This window comes from Alnus glutinosa, chromosome 6, assembly GCF_958979055.1.
Source record: "Alnus glutinosa chromosome 6, dhAlnGlut1.1, whole genome shotgun sequence".
Taxonomy (NCBI): domain Eukaryota; kingdom Viridiplantae; phylum Streptophyta; class Magnoliopsida; order Fagales; family Betulaceae; genus Alnus; species Alnus glutinosa.
The window spans coordinates 500,878-516,043 of NC_084891.1; the positions used below are offsets into that span (position 1 = coordinate 500,878).

A 15,166-nucleotide genomic window follows, 5' to 3' on the forward strand; every position below is an offset into this window, starting at 1 on the left:
AGCAATTAAGATGGACTAATTAAATACAGATTAATGTCCCAAAAGGTATTGGAATAAGGGCAGATGAAAAGTTTTAAGCGTCTGCATTATACATAACCATATGACTGACAATAAGTATATTGAGTCAATAAAGTGCTGCAAATAAAGCCTTGCGGTATATGCAAGGAACCAAGAAGAACAACTTAACCTAAGGATACACTTTCCATTTGAAGGTGGTTAGTTGTTTAGATTTGAGTTTGCTGATTGTGTAGATAGTAGAAAGTCTACTCTAAGGTATATATCTTTTTATTGAAGGATAGATCCTAGAGATGCAGTTTGCAGACTATAGTTGCTACGTCTACCAAGAAAGCTAAAAGTCTAGCGTGCTATGAATTTGGTACACAGGCATGATGGTTGAGACATTTGTTGAAAGTCTCAATCTTGTCGATTTTACAGTTAGACCATAAAGATACTCTGCGGTAATTCTACTATAATCTTCTTTTATAAGAATAAAGAGTAGAAGCAGAAGTAAATCGACATTAAGTATCTCAGTACGAGAGATAACATTAAGAGACATAAAGGGTCTGTTGAGCATATAAGTACTGAATTAATGATTGCGGATCCCATGACTTAAAGTTTACCGGTAAAGAAAGAATAAAGTCATGCGGAATATATGAGACTCATTAATTAATTTTCGTTTGGTTTGTCTCTTTTTGGTCTATAGACATAAAGTTATTGTAATAAAGATTTTTTGTGCACATTTGTTATTTTATCCATGAGGATAAATAAAGTTGGACCCGAATGACTTATAGGAAGTTCATTCATAAAGCTTGATTATCCATAAGGTACTCATGTAAGGAGTGTTTTACATCGTGATACACGGAAGGGACGACCTAATTTTATAATGGTTTTACCGCCATGATTCGTGTGAAACATTTCTTAACTGAGTTGGAGGATTCCATAAAAGATTGGCCAAAACTAAAGAACCTAATACCATATGGTCATGTGTTATAAAGTCCAAGTGGGAGAATGTAATATATTATTCCTTTTTGGTTGTGGCCTTTATAGCACATTTACGGTATTTACTATGTTTATTATTTTTTCAATAAACATATACGGCATTATGGATATTTCCATTAATTTAGATTACCGTAAATATGGAATCGGTATTATGGTTATTTCTATTAATTTAGATTACCGTAAATATGGAATCGGTTAATTGATTTTAAAATCAATTAACGATATTGTTTCCTTGATGGAAGGAAACAAATACGGTGTTTACCATTTTGAGGGTCCCTAACCTAGCCTATAAATAGAGTGCCTGTGTACACCATCAGTACAGCCATCAAGCAATAGGCATAGGTTAGAAGATCCCTCAAATAATCTTTCTTGTTCTTCAGATGGATCGTGGAGACGCTTGAGCAAACATGGCTAGAGGTAAGCCTGAATCCTGTTTATTCGTTTTCCGCTGCGCATGTTAGATTAAATAATATGTTGATTATTTCTAACAGAGTATATATATATACACGCTTGTATATTGTGGGTCCCGGGCCATGGATGCTTGAATACCCATGGCCAGACTGAGGGCCTCTCTCCCACGTTTTATTATTATTTTTTTTTTTTCTTTTTTATTATCTAATGCATAGATATTATTGTTATTTTCAATCACTTATGTCGCAAATAACACATTTCTTGTTGGATTTAACGAAAAATTATTACGGAAGGGGTTAAGTAAAAGGGTTGGGTTGTTTTGAGAGTTAATCACAACTTTTTAAGTTTGGGGAACATTAAAAATTGAGTAATAGTTTGAGAGAGTAAATATAATTTTCCCTATATTTTTACTATAAGTTCACTTCAATTATTAGTTGTTTTTTATTATGTCATGATCAATTCTTCACGTATATATATGATTGAGTTTAATTTAATACTTGTATTTCACCTTCTTTTATTGTATATACAGTTGGAAACTGATATATATGATTGTACATTTCGTATTGTAATTGTTTTTTTTTTTTTGCTCTTAATTTATTTCTTTTCAATTTATAAGGATTCGTTGCTATAATTTAATATCCATAACAACAAAACTTGTACCGTTGTTGGGTTTGATTTGTATACATAAATTCAAGTGTAATTTAGATCTGAACCTAATTAAAGAATGAGTCTTAGCTACTAGTTAATTAATTAAATTTAGTTCTTAATTTAAGAATTAAGCCCCCAAAGATTAACCTTTCAATATCTTTTGCCAGCCTCTACATGCATGTAATAGATATCAAGATGATAGTAGTTTTAAAGCTGCAGCGAGTGATAAAATATGGGAGAATAGAGAAGCTAGCATGTGGGAAATTTTACGGGATAAAGTGTATTGGTGCCACTAACCTAGCACCACACCCTTAACTTGTACACATGCAAGGCATCATTGTTGTTCAAATTGTGAATTAATGTCCACTGAGATGCCGCGGAACCATCGATCATTCTGAAGAAGCTCTCTCTTATATTGGTGACCCCAAAGCTGGAAGAGTTAAGATTGAATATAAAATGTAAGCTAAGCTAAAACGCTCAAAATTAACATTCTAGTACACAAAGTATGCACACAATATCATTCATTAGTTACTATTCATTTATATGTTTATGATTCCAGGTTTGGAGCTTGAGAAGCACTACAAAAAACTCTACAATTGGCCGCGTGTCTACAGTACCTGTTACTGTAGACACGCGTCCAATTAGCCACGTGTATACAGTACACGTGGCTAGAAGGGGGCGCATCACAGTTGGCCGCGTGTATTTTTTACACGCGTCCAGTTGGCCACGTGTATTTAATACACGTGACCAATTGTTTTTATCAAATATATATTAATAAAAACAAATTTTATTAAATTTTGTATATGGCCGCGTGTATTTCTTACAAGCGTCCAAATAGCCACGTGTATTAAATACACGTGGCTAATTGTTTTTATTATATATATATATATATACGTATAATATAATTGGCCGCGTGGCCTAAAGCCACACGGCCAGAATTTCTGAATATATATTAATATATGTATATATACGTATAATATAATTGGCCGCGTGGCCTAAAGCCACGCGGCCAGAATTTCTGAAGGCAGTGGCACGCGGGAATTGTCCAGCGCGCCACTGAACAAGAATTTCAAACGGAAAAAAAAAAAAAAAAAAAAAAAAAAAAAAAAAAAGTTAAATATAAACGTTCTCTCTCTCTATCGCTCTCTCTCTCTCCTCGATCTGTATCGCTCTCTCTCTCTCTCTCTCTCTCACGGTGTTCTCTCTCTCTCTCTCTCTCTCTCTCTCTCTGTATCTCTCTCTCTCTCTCTCTCTCTCTCTGTCTCTCGCTCTCTCTCTCTATCTCTCGCTCTCTCTCTCTCTCTCACGGTGTGTTCTCTCTCTCTCTCTGTATCGCTCTCTCTCTCTCTCTCTGCCTCTCGCTCTCCCTCTCTCTCTCTCTCGCTCTCTCTCTCTGTATCTCTCTCTCTCTCTCTGTCTCTCTCTCTCTCTCTCTCTCTCTCTCTCTCTCTCTCTCTCTCTCTCTGTATCTCTCTCTCGCTCTCTGTCTCTCGCTCTCTCTCTCTGTCTCTCTCTCTCTGTCTCTCGCTCTCTCTCTCTCTACTGAACTTGATCGTACGTGTGTTTTCCTCTTTTTTCTTTTTTTTTTTCTTTTTTTTTTTTTCTTCCAGTTATTATATTTTTTTTCCTCTAAAAATAAAGAACTAAATTAAAAATACAATCAATTATTTAAAAAATAATTAAATACAGATTTAAATTAAATAAAAAAAAAAATTTTAAATTTTTTTTTTAAAAAAACATATTGCCACGTGTATTAAAATACACGCGGCTAATTGCGCAGTTAGTCTCAACCGGATCTACCGCGTGTATTTACGTGGCGACTTGCACGCGGCCAACAGTTCGCCACGTGTACAGTGACCGTACACGTGGCGACCTGCAAGTGGCGAAAAACAATTTTTTTTGTAGTGAAGATCTACGGAGGGAAAGTTATATATGATGATAGTCATTAGTGAAGATACCTGTACATCTGGAAACACTTAATATATATATATATATATATATATATATATATATATATATATATATATATATATATATATGGGATAGAAATTTCCTACAAATCGGTTTGTAAGAAATTTTCTACAACCCACATATAAGATCGACATGTGTCTCTTAGCATGTGAGAAACACGTGTTGTTTTAATGGCATGTAATATTTCTCACATGCATGTTTTTTTAATAACATTAATTAAAAAACATGTGTTTTTCACATACTTAAATGACACACGTCATTTTTATATGTGGGTTGTAAAATATGATGATATTGAAACCACCTTTACATATGGAAAAATGAAAAAGAAATCTAGGATTTGAATGAGAAGGAGAAATGGAATAGTCAGTAGTGGAGGAGATTATGCGAATTCACGATCGATCTATGAATTTATTCAGAGATCTTTCAAATGCCTGCCTTCCACGACTTCACGCTCAGGACGTAGTTTCTCTAATAAGCACCAAATTAATTAAGTAATTAAATAAATGCCCTTAAAAGAAATAGTGTAATGGTATTATTTGATTATGCTGATGCTCATTTGGATAAGTTTTCTAAAGAAATAGTATTTTGTATGAGTTGCTAGCTAGTTTCTCTGGTGACTTGCAGCAGTAGCTTTGCTTGGAGATGGAGAAGGAATATATATAATGGCTTCTCTGGTGACTTGTCAGGAGTATGGTGCTTGCATGCCGCTGGAGTTTCTTGCCACAAAGGTTTATCCTCTAATATTTTCCCGCAAACTAATGATAGGAACTTCCTTCAGTTTAACTGTTGCTTCTAATCATTATTTTTTAATTGCAACTAAACATAAAAATTACAACAAAAAGGTTTAAAAACAGCATGCTTACAAAAAAGAAGGGAAATACATAAAAGAAACAAAGGCAGGAGAAAAAAATGCAAACCAAAAATAGAGTCAAGATAAGAAAGGAGCCAAATGGCTTTATAATAAGTTTGGAACTTTGACATTTTTCGCAAGCAATTAGACCATCGGATTTGGCTTACATGTTGTAGTTTTAATATATAACAGCAGGTCGATCTGCTGTAATTTAACAGACGGTCAGGATTGAAAGCTTTTAAATTAACTTTAAAAGTTACTTATTTTACAAACCTTACGAGCCGGTCACCCCTTTCCCTTTGCCTCCAACCACCTCACGCCCATTAATCTGTACCTCATCTCTAACATGGAAAACAAGATTTTTTTCAAGTAGTAAATTGACTGCATGTATTTTCTTATTTTTCTGGTGATATATTGACTAATTAATTAAGTACCCATATATATATATATATATATATATATATATATATATATATATTATAGAGGATTTGCTTCTTTTCCGAATTGAGCAAGCTGGGTTTTCTTTTAATGTAAATGAAAAATAAAATTTAAGAGCCCACGCGGCTACACGTACGTTACGTACGTATCATTTTATAAGAGATCGATGTATCTTGTTTAATTTTAAGGGAAAATTTTTTTAAATATTTTTATTTCCATAAACAACAGATGCATCAATGCTGACATGACACGAGGAAACAAATAAATATGTAATTTGAATTTTGATAAATACCTCACAGTAGTCCAACAAAAATGCCCAATTAAGGGGCTCAGCTATATATGTTAACCGATATAAATTATAGATTAATGTTATAAATCACATTTTTATTTTGTAATTATCTCACATTATTGTTGATGTGGCATTTTCGATTAAAAAAAAAATACGGGTTGATTGAAACTGATACACTAACGTACATTAAGAGAAATGCTCAAAACCACACCTCATCCTATTGGGTTGTCGTGAGACAGTGTTTATGAACCTTTGAATTATTATTATTATTATTATTTTTAACAAATTTGATTACTGACACATCAGCCTAGCATCGAGTAATGCTATAAATTACTCTTTTATCCTACTCATGTGGAATTGCTAATTAGCCTTTGAATCGACATTTGTTAAAATAAATAAATCTAAGACTTGATTGATGCTGCCACGACAGTAGGGTTGAACAAAGATTAAATAAAAGTGTGATTTTTAATATTACTCATACAAATTTAATATTGTAGTATAATGTGAAAGAGTAATGTTAGGAACTGCATTTTTATTTCACAACTATTCCACGACTTTACCGCCCCAACCAACTTTTAAATCAATAATAATAATAACAATAATAATAATAACAATAAATATTAGCCGAGACTATGCTACATCACTACTGTAAAATAAAAAGGTATAGAATTACTTCATTTCAAATTATCCTTAAAACGAGACTAGACAAGATAAGCAAAGAGATCAAAGAATTGCATAAACCTCGTCCGACAACCAGCTAACAATTGGATAGAAACCCTTTTTTTATTATTATTATTATTATTATTATTATTATTATTATTATTTTATTTTATTTTTTCTCGGCAACTAAATAGAAAGTTAAATTGAACAAAAATTACCACTACGAGTACTTTATAACTTTTGAATCTTCTACCACTTCCGGCATTTGAGTAGGTTTAGGGTTCATTTGGATTTGCGATTTCAAAAAGTTCGATTTTAAAATGTGCGATTTAAAAAAGTGATTTTTAAAAACGCAGTTAAGCGTATGGCAAAATCGCAATTTGGCCTTTAAAATCGCAGTTTAACCTTTTAAAATGGTGCGTTTTCAAAAAAGCACCAAATTACCTACGATTTAAATAAGCACTTTTCTGCGTTTTCAAATCGCAATTTTTTAAAAACACAGTTTTCAAACAGTTCATTTTCTGCGATTTGATTTAAAATCGTACTTTTTTCTCTACGAAATCGCAATCTCAAACGCACCCTTAATTTAGACTTTTCTTTTCTTTATTTGGTTGAAAATTTTTATCCGTGAAGCAAGATAAATGTTATATACTATATTTTTTATTTCATAATTTTGAATAATTTTAGGTACCATTTTTTAAGTTTTTCCTTGACATTTTCATTTATTTGAAAGGAAAAACCTTTTCATCCCAATAAAAATGTGGTACGTAGTATTATTTTATAATTTTAATTAAAAAATTTATTATTTTTTAAAATATGATAATTATTTAAAAATTAATTAAAAGTGTCACATCAGTATTAAAGTAATATTAAAATAAAAATAAAATAAAAGATAAAGGCTAGAGGAGGTCAAACCTATGGTCCACCCACGACCCACCCACCAATCATGTTTTGCCGCATTCAAGTTTCAACATCCAAATCCCATATATATATCGACGCGTAGTATACACAAACGGAGACGCCTCTCTTTTTTCGTTTTCTTCTTCAATTTCTCGAGCAGGAGAAGCGTCATGTTTCGCGTCAGCAACAACCTCGTGGGTCTCCTGAACCTGTTGACCTTCGTGCTCTCGATCCCGATCCTCGCCGGCGGGATATGGCTGAGCCACCAGGCCAACTCCGAGTGCGAGCGCTGGCTCGAGAAGCCCGTGATCGTGCTCGGCGTCTTCCTCATGGTGGTGTCCCTGGCGGGGCTGGTCGGCGCGTGCTGCAAGGTCTCCTGGCTCCTCTGGTTCTATCTGCTCGTCATGTTCCTCCTCATCCTCCTCCTCACCGTCTTCACCATCTTCGCCTTCGCCGTCACCAACAAGGGCGCCGGACAGGTCGTCTCCGGCCGCGGCTACAAGGAGTACCGCCTCGGAGACTACTCCAACTGGCTCCAGAAGAGGGTCAACAACAACAAGAACTGGAACAAGATCAAGAGCTGCTTGCACGACAGCAAGGTCTGCTCCAACTTCGCTAACAAGTACGTCAACATCTCCGCTGGTGAGTTCTACACCGAGCATCTCTCCGCGCTTCAGGTATACTTCTCTGCTGACATTTTGGTTTTGATTTTTTTTTTTTTTTTTTTTGGGTAGTGGGTGTGGGATTTTGATTTTCGATTTAGGTTTAATTTCTTTTTTCTTTGTTTTTTTTTTTTTTTTTTTTTGTTGAATCTGTTTGATTGAGATCTGATTTATGTAGGTTTAAGCACAAGTTTATGTTTTGTAGTTTTCTGATTTTGCATGTGGTTGTTTCAGAATTGACTTTTTAAGCAAATATGTTTCATTTCTTCTGGGGGCTCTGCGATGTTCTTCTTTTAAATCTTTCATGTGCTGGTTAATCTGAAGTTTGGTTGGTTGGAATCTTGACTTTCGATTTTCTTTTGTCTTGGCTTTCTATGGTTTCTGCCCAAAAAGATGAGGTTAATAAAACCTATTTAACTCTGCTAATATATGATTGTGAGTGAATTTCTTTATCGACCTTTTGTTTTGACTGCATTATAAATTTGACATCTTTTGGATCAGATTTCTGGATTTGTGAAGGGTTTGATGTTGTTTTGTAAATCTGCTACTACTTGTTAAAAACAAAAAGTTAGAAGCCTTTCGAGCAAAGTTTTGACTCTAGGATAAAAAGACTTTGAGTAGTCTTCTTTTATTATTATTTATCTTTTTCCAAAAGCTGCTCTTGAGCCTCTCTAAAGTGTCTTTACTTTGTACGGGTTCATGAACACGCATCTGCTTGGATTTCTTTTGAATAATCACCACCTTTTTTATAATTGAAGCTTTATTTATTCGACTAATCAAAATTGGGTGTTTGATCTTTGAAATTGGAAATATTACTGTACACAGACAATTTACATATTCATTGGTATTTTGTAGAATCAATGTCATCCTATGCTGCGTTTAAGAGTCTTTTGCTTTAACTGTGCACTGTTTGGTTCATTGTTATGGTTTTATAGCTAATGAATTCTGCTGCTACTTAAAATTGTCTTCCCTAGTAGCACAATAGTTTATAATTCCATCTTTTTTTGAGTAATTGTTTTCCTGAAAGGGTTGTAAAACTATTTTAATAGATGATGCCTGGGACTAAGTTTATGAATTACTGAGTTCGGTTGGTTAATTGGTTTCTTGGAAGATCTGAAATCTTTATGCAGTTATTTGTTTCTTTATTTCTGGTAGTATTTCATGAAACTGCATCATGCCTTGTCGAAGATAATATCTCTGTAGAGGTATAAATTGGTGAATCTGATCGAATTGGGTCTTTAAATGCATTTTAAGGTCCTTTGATACCCCAAAGAAAACCCAAACTATCACGGATTCAGTTTTTTCTCTCACCCGTTGGGACCTTTCTTGCTGTTATCTCATTTACTGCTTGATTTGGGTATTATTCCAATGCCCTCTCATATTTAAAAAGAATTTTGTATAAAATTAGTTGTAGCAGCTAGATTAGAGGTTTACTCAACTGCTGGAGCCATGGGTTAGAGTTTCATCACATATAGAATGAGCTCTGCCCGGACCCCTTATAATTTTGGAGATATTTTGTTAAGGATGGTCAAGCTCTAGATGGTTCCCTTGTGTTCATGGACATTTAAGAAAATATAATCCATTTTTAACAGATCAAATGAAGATGTGTGCAAGAATGTGTCATGTGTGTTTATGTATAATTTAGATTGCAGTGAGTGGCTTAACTCATTTTACTGATCAATTATAATGTTGGAGTCATTTTCACAAACTTAACAAAGCCTTCCTGTGTTGGTTGATCTACAGTCTGGTTGCTGTAAGCCACCAAATGACTGTGATTTTACCTATGTGAACGCGACTGAATGGACCAAGCCCGCGGTTGTTAATTCTACTAACCCCGACTGCAACACATGGGACAATGCCTCGGCCGATTTGTGCTACAGCTGTGAGTCGTGCAAGGCCGGATTGCTAGACAACATTAAAAGTAACTGGAAGAAGGTGGCTGTTCTCAACGTTATCTTCCTTGTCTTCCTCATCATTGTCTACTCTGTTGGGTGCTGTGCGTTCAGAAATAACAGGAAAGACAATGCTTACTGGAGCAGGCAGTAGGCTGGATTATATGTTAGCATGTAGAGTGGTTAGCTAGGTGGGCTACCTCTTGTTTTGTGGATTAGATATCCCAGTGCCTGCACCTATATGTTTTGTTATCTGTAAATGTATTTTTTGCTATTCTTAGTTGTATTCTTCGAGTTTGTTATGACTTTATGATATTTCTCTGCTTGCTAGTTTGATCAGATTCGTTTTGTGCATCATTGGTTGAACTTTGCCTCTCTACTCAAACTGCTATTTGATTTTGAATAATAAAAATTAAAAAATAAAACTGCCATTTGTTATGAGGCTCGTTTGACAGCAAAGGAGAGGAGGTGTTTGATATATTTGTATTTTGGTGTCAATTGTGTTTGACAAAATGTGGGGGGTATGGCGTGACAAGAGTCAAGTGGGGTTGGGTTGGTGGGTGATCATAAAGGCCCTGTACTGCAGTCTGATTTGCTGCCCTCGCAGTCTTGCGCTCCATATCCTTATCTTATCTTGTGTGAAAAAGGGAATGAAGTTTGTGTAGATTTCAGTGGTGGGTGAAGTTACTTTGGTCCTACGTTATTTATTTATACCATTGTGTAAACATGTTGGACATTTCCGAATGTGGGATCAAATGCCAACCACTTGTTGATTGCATACGAGACTCCTTTACCTTCAACTTCAACTTTTATCCTCCTCAACATATTCCGAAAAGATCAAATAAAGTTTGTGCAATGCTCATTACTCTTTCACCGCTACATGCGGCCATGCCCGGCCGGCTCTATGGATAAGGCTCTTGATTTATAAAAGGCCCCCAAAATATGTCTTTTATATTAATTTTTTTTTTTTTTTTAAGAAAAAAAGAAAAAAGAAAAAGTAATGTAGCATGTTTAAAATTTTCAAACTAAAGCATCACCTACTTTCTTTTAAAATTATTATTTTATTTCTTTGATATTTAATATGTTATCTTTACTATCAGACAAAAACGTTGATTTTAGTTGGTTTTTATGAGTCTCGATAGCATGATGTTGATTTTACTACCATCCAACTTGATAATGTGCTTTCAAATCACCAAAAATTGTTAATAGTCTCTAATAACGAAAATACCCTTAATAAAACAAAATAAAATACTAAAAATTAAAAAATACTAAAACTAAAACTAAAAAAATAAAATAAATACATAAAAACCAGGTATGGACAAATTCAAAAGAAAAATTAAAAAAAAATAAAAAATAAATAATAGAAAATAAAAAATTTTGTTTTTTTTTTCTCAAAAAAAAAAGTTTTAAAAAATTAATTTTTTTAAAAAATAATATTTTTTTTTCTTATTGAATTTATATGGGTATTTTTGAAAGGTAATTTTTTGTCTTTTTCCTGACCTTAAGAATGATATCGACAACTTTTTAGTAATTTGAGGGGATATTATTCTAATTGAAAGTTTGAGGGAACAATATTTTTTTTTTTTTTTTTTTGACATGTCCACACAAGAAGGGAAATGAGGAATTCAAACTAGTGACCTCTACTTCATGAGGCGTAGTCCCCACCCGATTAAGCTACCCTTTATCCCTTATGGATAGTTTGAAAAAACATTGTTAATTGAGTAGTAATTTGAAAGAACATTAAAATCATTTATTTTATAAGAAAGATAAAATAGTAATAATATCATCTATTGAGCATAATATATTAAAAAAAAAACTTGAAAATAAAAAATTAATTAGTAACTTTATATCTTAAAAGCTATAAGAAGGATTTTTTTAAATTAATTCTTTAATATTTAATACATAAAAAATTATGACAAGAATATTTTCAATTTTTTTTGTTAAAGCCGCCGGCCCTCGTGGCATTATTTTCTTAATTCTTACTCCAATCGAACAAAATGTTGGTCAGATTCTTGGTGGATAATGATTTAAAGTGTTAATGACTAATGAGAAGAGAGGGGCAAAGCCGTTGTCGTACTCACGCACATGTTTGACTAATTGCCATTGGGTGTTCATTTCTATTTGGTCACGCTTCTTTTTGGATTGAATTTCCATTTATACGTGGCTTGCATCACTTTTGAGGGTCTTTTTCTCACAATAATTGGGACTAATTATCTTTATTTATTAATAAATCTGCAATAAAGATATTCTTTCCTTTATCTTCTTCGGAATCCGGTTCCCAATTGTTCTTTGTCCAAAGAAAATGACGCAAACGAGAATGATCGAGGAGAAAGAAGTCCCTACCTGCATAGAGGGCCCTATAGGTAATAAGGGTATATAATTATTAACCGTCTAATAACTATTAATTATATAACTGTTTTTGTAGGTAGTTAAAAAAAAATTGCTAACCGCCTATAACTGGGCAATTAGTTATTTTAAGGATAGACAAATGCAGTCAATAACTGCTAACCGCATACCTTTATTTCATCGACATCACTTGATTTCCTAGACAGTAATGGTTCTTCCATGTCAATTTCACTACTATTCTCCTCTGAAGATTCATGCATCAACACTTGCACTATCTTTGCCTGATCATGTTGCAGCTTTGGAACCGCCTCTTGTTTGATCTTCTCAAGGTCCTTGGCTTTACCCCACAGCACAACATACAAACCAATGATCACAGCAAAAGCACCTACCAAGCTGAAAGCCAAGGCAATTATGGAAGAAAACCCACGAAAACTTGGTTAGAATACAACCTAGTTTGTTGAAAGAATTCTAAGTCTAACATGCTCCTTGATCATGTATGCTTAATAGGTGAGACACTATTGAGAAAAGAGTTACAAGAACTCAAGAGTTACAAGATGGTTTATGTAAATTAAATTTATTATTATTAATATAGAAGTACAAGAGACATGTAACATTCAGATTCTTTCATTATAAATAGAGTTTTATATACAATCAAGTAATCAAGAAAAATGTAGCCAAGAAAAAGCTTTACCGTATGGATGTAGACCATAGGCTAAACTATCTTAATTCTATGTCTCTCTTCTTTCTTCTTATCTCTTTTGTAGACTATGTAATCTTATAGACCCAATACGTAGAATATTTAATTGAAATAATAGGTAAATAACGGAAATAGAGTTCAAACTCAGTACCTTCCGGCATATAACTCTTCGTGTAGAAACGCAGAAGATAGAATGGTTGTAATGACTGTGCATAGAGGGTTGAACATTGCAGAGAAGAGTGGACCTCTTTGTGATATGCACCAGGCCTGAACAAAAAAGGTAACCGCAGATCCAATTCCCTATCCATAAAAAGTATCAGATTGAGCTATTTTGGTGGAAATCAAAATGTACACAACATGATGATTAGTCATGAAAAACTCAATACTTACTGCATATAAACAACATCCAAATTCAACATTTGAATGGAGATACCATGCTTCTGAGTCATGCTCTAATAGTAATGCAAACATTGCTGATTGTAGCATCGCCATGAAAAGCATCCAAGCAGATGAGCATAAATGGTCAGGAATGTTTACTGAAATTGGAACCTGTTTGAAAATTTAGACACAGTTATTGTGATAAAAAAAAAAAAAATGAATAATGTAAGTGAATTCAATTAGCAAATACCTGCATAATCACCCAGAATGACCAGAAACAACTGCTTCCAAAGAGAGATAAACAACCCAGCAGCCAATTATCGCCAGTGCCAGAGGCAGCTTTTGATGGTGGCAATATTTCTGTATTTAATAGCTTTGGTCCTTTGAGCAATGCCATGGAAATGGCTCCACCAACGCAGAAGACTGTGCCTATTATCTTGGCAATGCCTCTCAAGCTCCCGATATCAACCTTCTCCATTCTAATCAATTCAGAGACTTTTAAAACATGTAAATAGCTGTAGACTTTTACAATGAGCAGAGACTTATTTTATAACATAGATCACCATGGTTTAGAGTAGTTGGGTTCCAGTTTTTTTATGTACGTTATTTCTATCAGATTTTTTATTAGTTCAAGAGTATCATGAATTGAACAATAATATTATCAGACGTTGGTACTCAGATTGAACTCAGAATACTAAGAGATCGAGATCATAAGTTTAAGGTAATTGAGTATGGTTGATTTAACTTAATTGTGGTGAAAGTGTACAAAATCATTCTGTTCTGTTCTAGGAAGTATACAAAACAAATCTGTTGGGTAGCATGGTTTGAATTAGATTTCAGCATTTGATAAAAATGAGATCATTTTGAAGTGTTAAGGCTCAGTTGAGATATCTTTTTTGCTCTTATTATTCTACAGTAATGGGATGTTGATCTTAATGATGGATAATAACATGGAAAACATCAAGCACTATTCAATGCATGTCTATTGTCAAAATTATTAAATCACTACTAATCCCAAAAAAACTTAAGCTTAAAAAAAGAAGATAAACTTAACCATTCAATTAATATTCCAACAAAAATGATCCTAAACTGAATTGGGTTTGTGCATTTACCCCACAATGGCTGCCATTACAAAGGTGATTGCAGGGATTAGATTAGTCATGGCACTTGCTGCTGTTGAAGAGGCCAAGTATAGGCCCTCAAAATAGGCATTCTGATTTGCCGTCACGCTACAATGAAAAACATGACACGAAATATCAGTTGTATTCTTACCACCTTATGTTATTAAATCAAGAACACAAATTCCCAGAGAACTCTACCCAATAAGAGAGGTCACAAATATCAAAGAAAAGCTCCTTAATCCCAACGAGATCCTCCCAGAATTCCTCCTGCCAACAGAAGCAAGTAAGAGAGAGAGAGAGACAGAGACAGAGAGAGAGTATTTTGTGACTACCTTCTTGTGAAGCATGCTATAGGAGTCATGACCAAAGTTGCTATGGCTTGCCTGTAGACCACAAAGATCCTGGGGCTCATTCCTTGCAGTAGAGCAACTCTAGTAAAGAGAGCAAGCCCTGCATAAATGAACTGTAACCCAGCCATAGCCATTGCAGGCTTGTAATCATCGAACCTTCCCATACTTTTCTCCTCGGAAATTTTGGAGTACCGTAAATATGCAACATTCAAAGCACCTCTTTGACGCCCTTAATATATATATATATATAGCAACAACCATGAAAGCACACACGGGGGGAGAGAAACATGTGACATTACCATAAGGATTTCGAGTTCGTGTATTGTTACTCCTCACGCTTATTTATCACTAATTTTATATTAATCGAGGTGATTACTCAAAAAAAAAAAATAGTATGATAATTAATAAGCGTGAAGACTGTTTCGGTTCTGGCTTAACAAAGGTGGAGACACAAAGAATTAAGAAAAAAACTAATACAATCATAACAGTGATATGTAGCCGCGTCTTTAAAAAATTATAAAAATGATTAAATTTGTTGCGTCTGACGTGGGGAG

At 34.0% G+C, this 15,166-nt stretch overlaps 2 protein-coding genes across 3 annotated transcripts; one reads left to right on the forward strand and one right to left on the reverse strand.

Annotated features, from left to right (window-relative positions):
- Positions 1 to 7,219: 7,219 nt before the first annotated feature.
- Positions 7,220 to 10,059, forward strand: LOC133870799 (tetraspanin-8-like). Its single transcript, XM_062308021.1, has 2 exons — positions 7,220 to 7,843; positions 9,572 to 10,059. The coding sequence occupies exons 1-2, from the start codon at positions 7,337 to 7,339 to the stop codon at positions 9,872 to 9,874; spliced, it is 810 nt and encodes a 269-aa protein (XP_062164005.1). The 5' UTR covers positions 7,220 to 7,336; the 3' UTR covers positions 9,875 to 10,059.
- Positions 10,060 to 11,864: 1,805 nt separating this feature from the next.
- On the reverse strand, positions 11,865 to 14,923 carry LOC133871394 (WAT1-related protein At4g30420-like). 2 transcript variants are annotated; one of them, XM_062308846.1, is made up of 8 exons: positions 14,595 to 14,923; positions 14,461 to 14,529; positions 14,254 to 14,370; positions 13,392 to 13,620; positions 13,154 to 13,312; positions 12,915 to 13,063; positions 12,237 to 12,459; positions 11,865 to 12,063 (listed from the first exon to the last, which is right to left on the reverse strand). In XM_062308846.1, exons 1-8 carry the CDS (start codon positions 14,774 to 14,776, stop codon positions 11,944 to 11,946), a joined length of 1,248 nt encoding a protein of 415 aa, XP_062164830.1. In that variant the 5' UTR covers positions 14,777 to 14,923; the 3' UTR covers positions 11,865 to 11,943. The 2 variants fall into 2 exon arrangements, with proteins under 2 accessions (XP_062164830.1, XP_062164831.1); XM_062308847.1 differs by having other exon boundaries at positions 11,971 to 12,077; positions 14,595 to 14,920.
- Between the last annotated feature and the right edge of the window lie 243 nt (positions 14,924 to 15,166).

Bases quoted from the DNA above. Each gene is read 5' to 3' on its own strand.
- LOC133870799 (XM_062308021.1), top strand. From the start codon at position 7,337: ATGTTTCGCGTCAGCAACAACCTCGTGGGTCTCCTGAACCTGTTGACC. The intron at 7,844-9,571 runs GTATACTTCTCT...GTTGATCTACAG, and splicing joins AGCATCTCTCCGCGCTTCAG to TCTGGTTGCTGTAAGCCACC.
- LOC133871394 (XM_062308846.1), bottom strand. From the start codon at position 14,776: ATGGGAAGGTTCGATGATTACAAGCCTGCAATGGCTATGGCTGGGTTA. The intron at 14,371-14,460 runs GTAGAGTTCTCT...TTTTCATTGTAG, and splicing joins TTTGTGACCTCTCTTATTGG to CGTGACGGCAAATCAGAATG. The intron at 13,621-14,253 runs GTAAATGCACAA...TGAATTGATTAG, and splicing joins GTAATGGCAGCCATTGTGGG to AATGGAGAAGGTTGATATCG.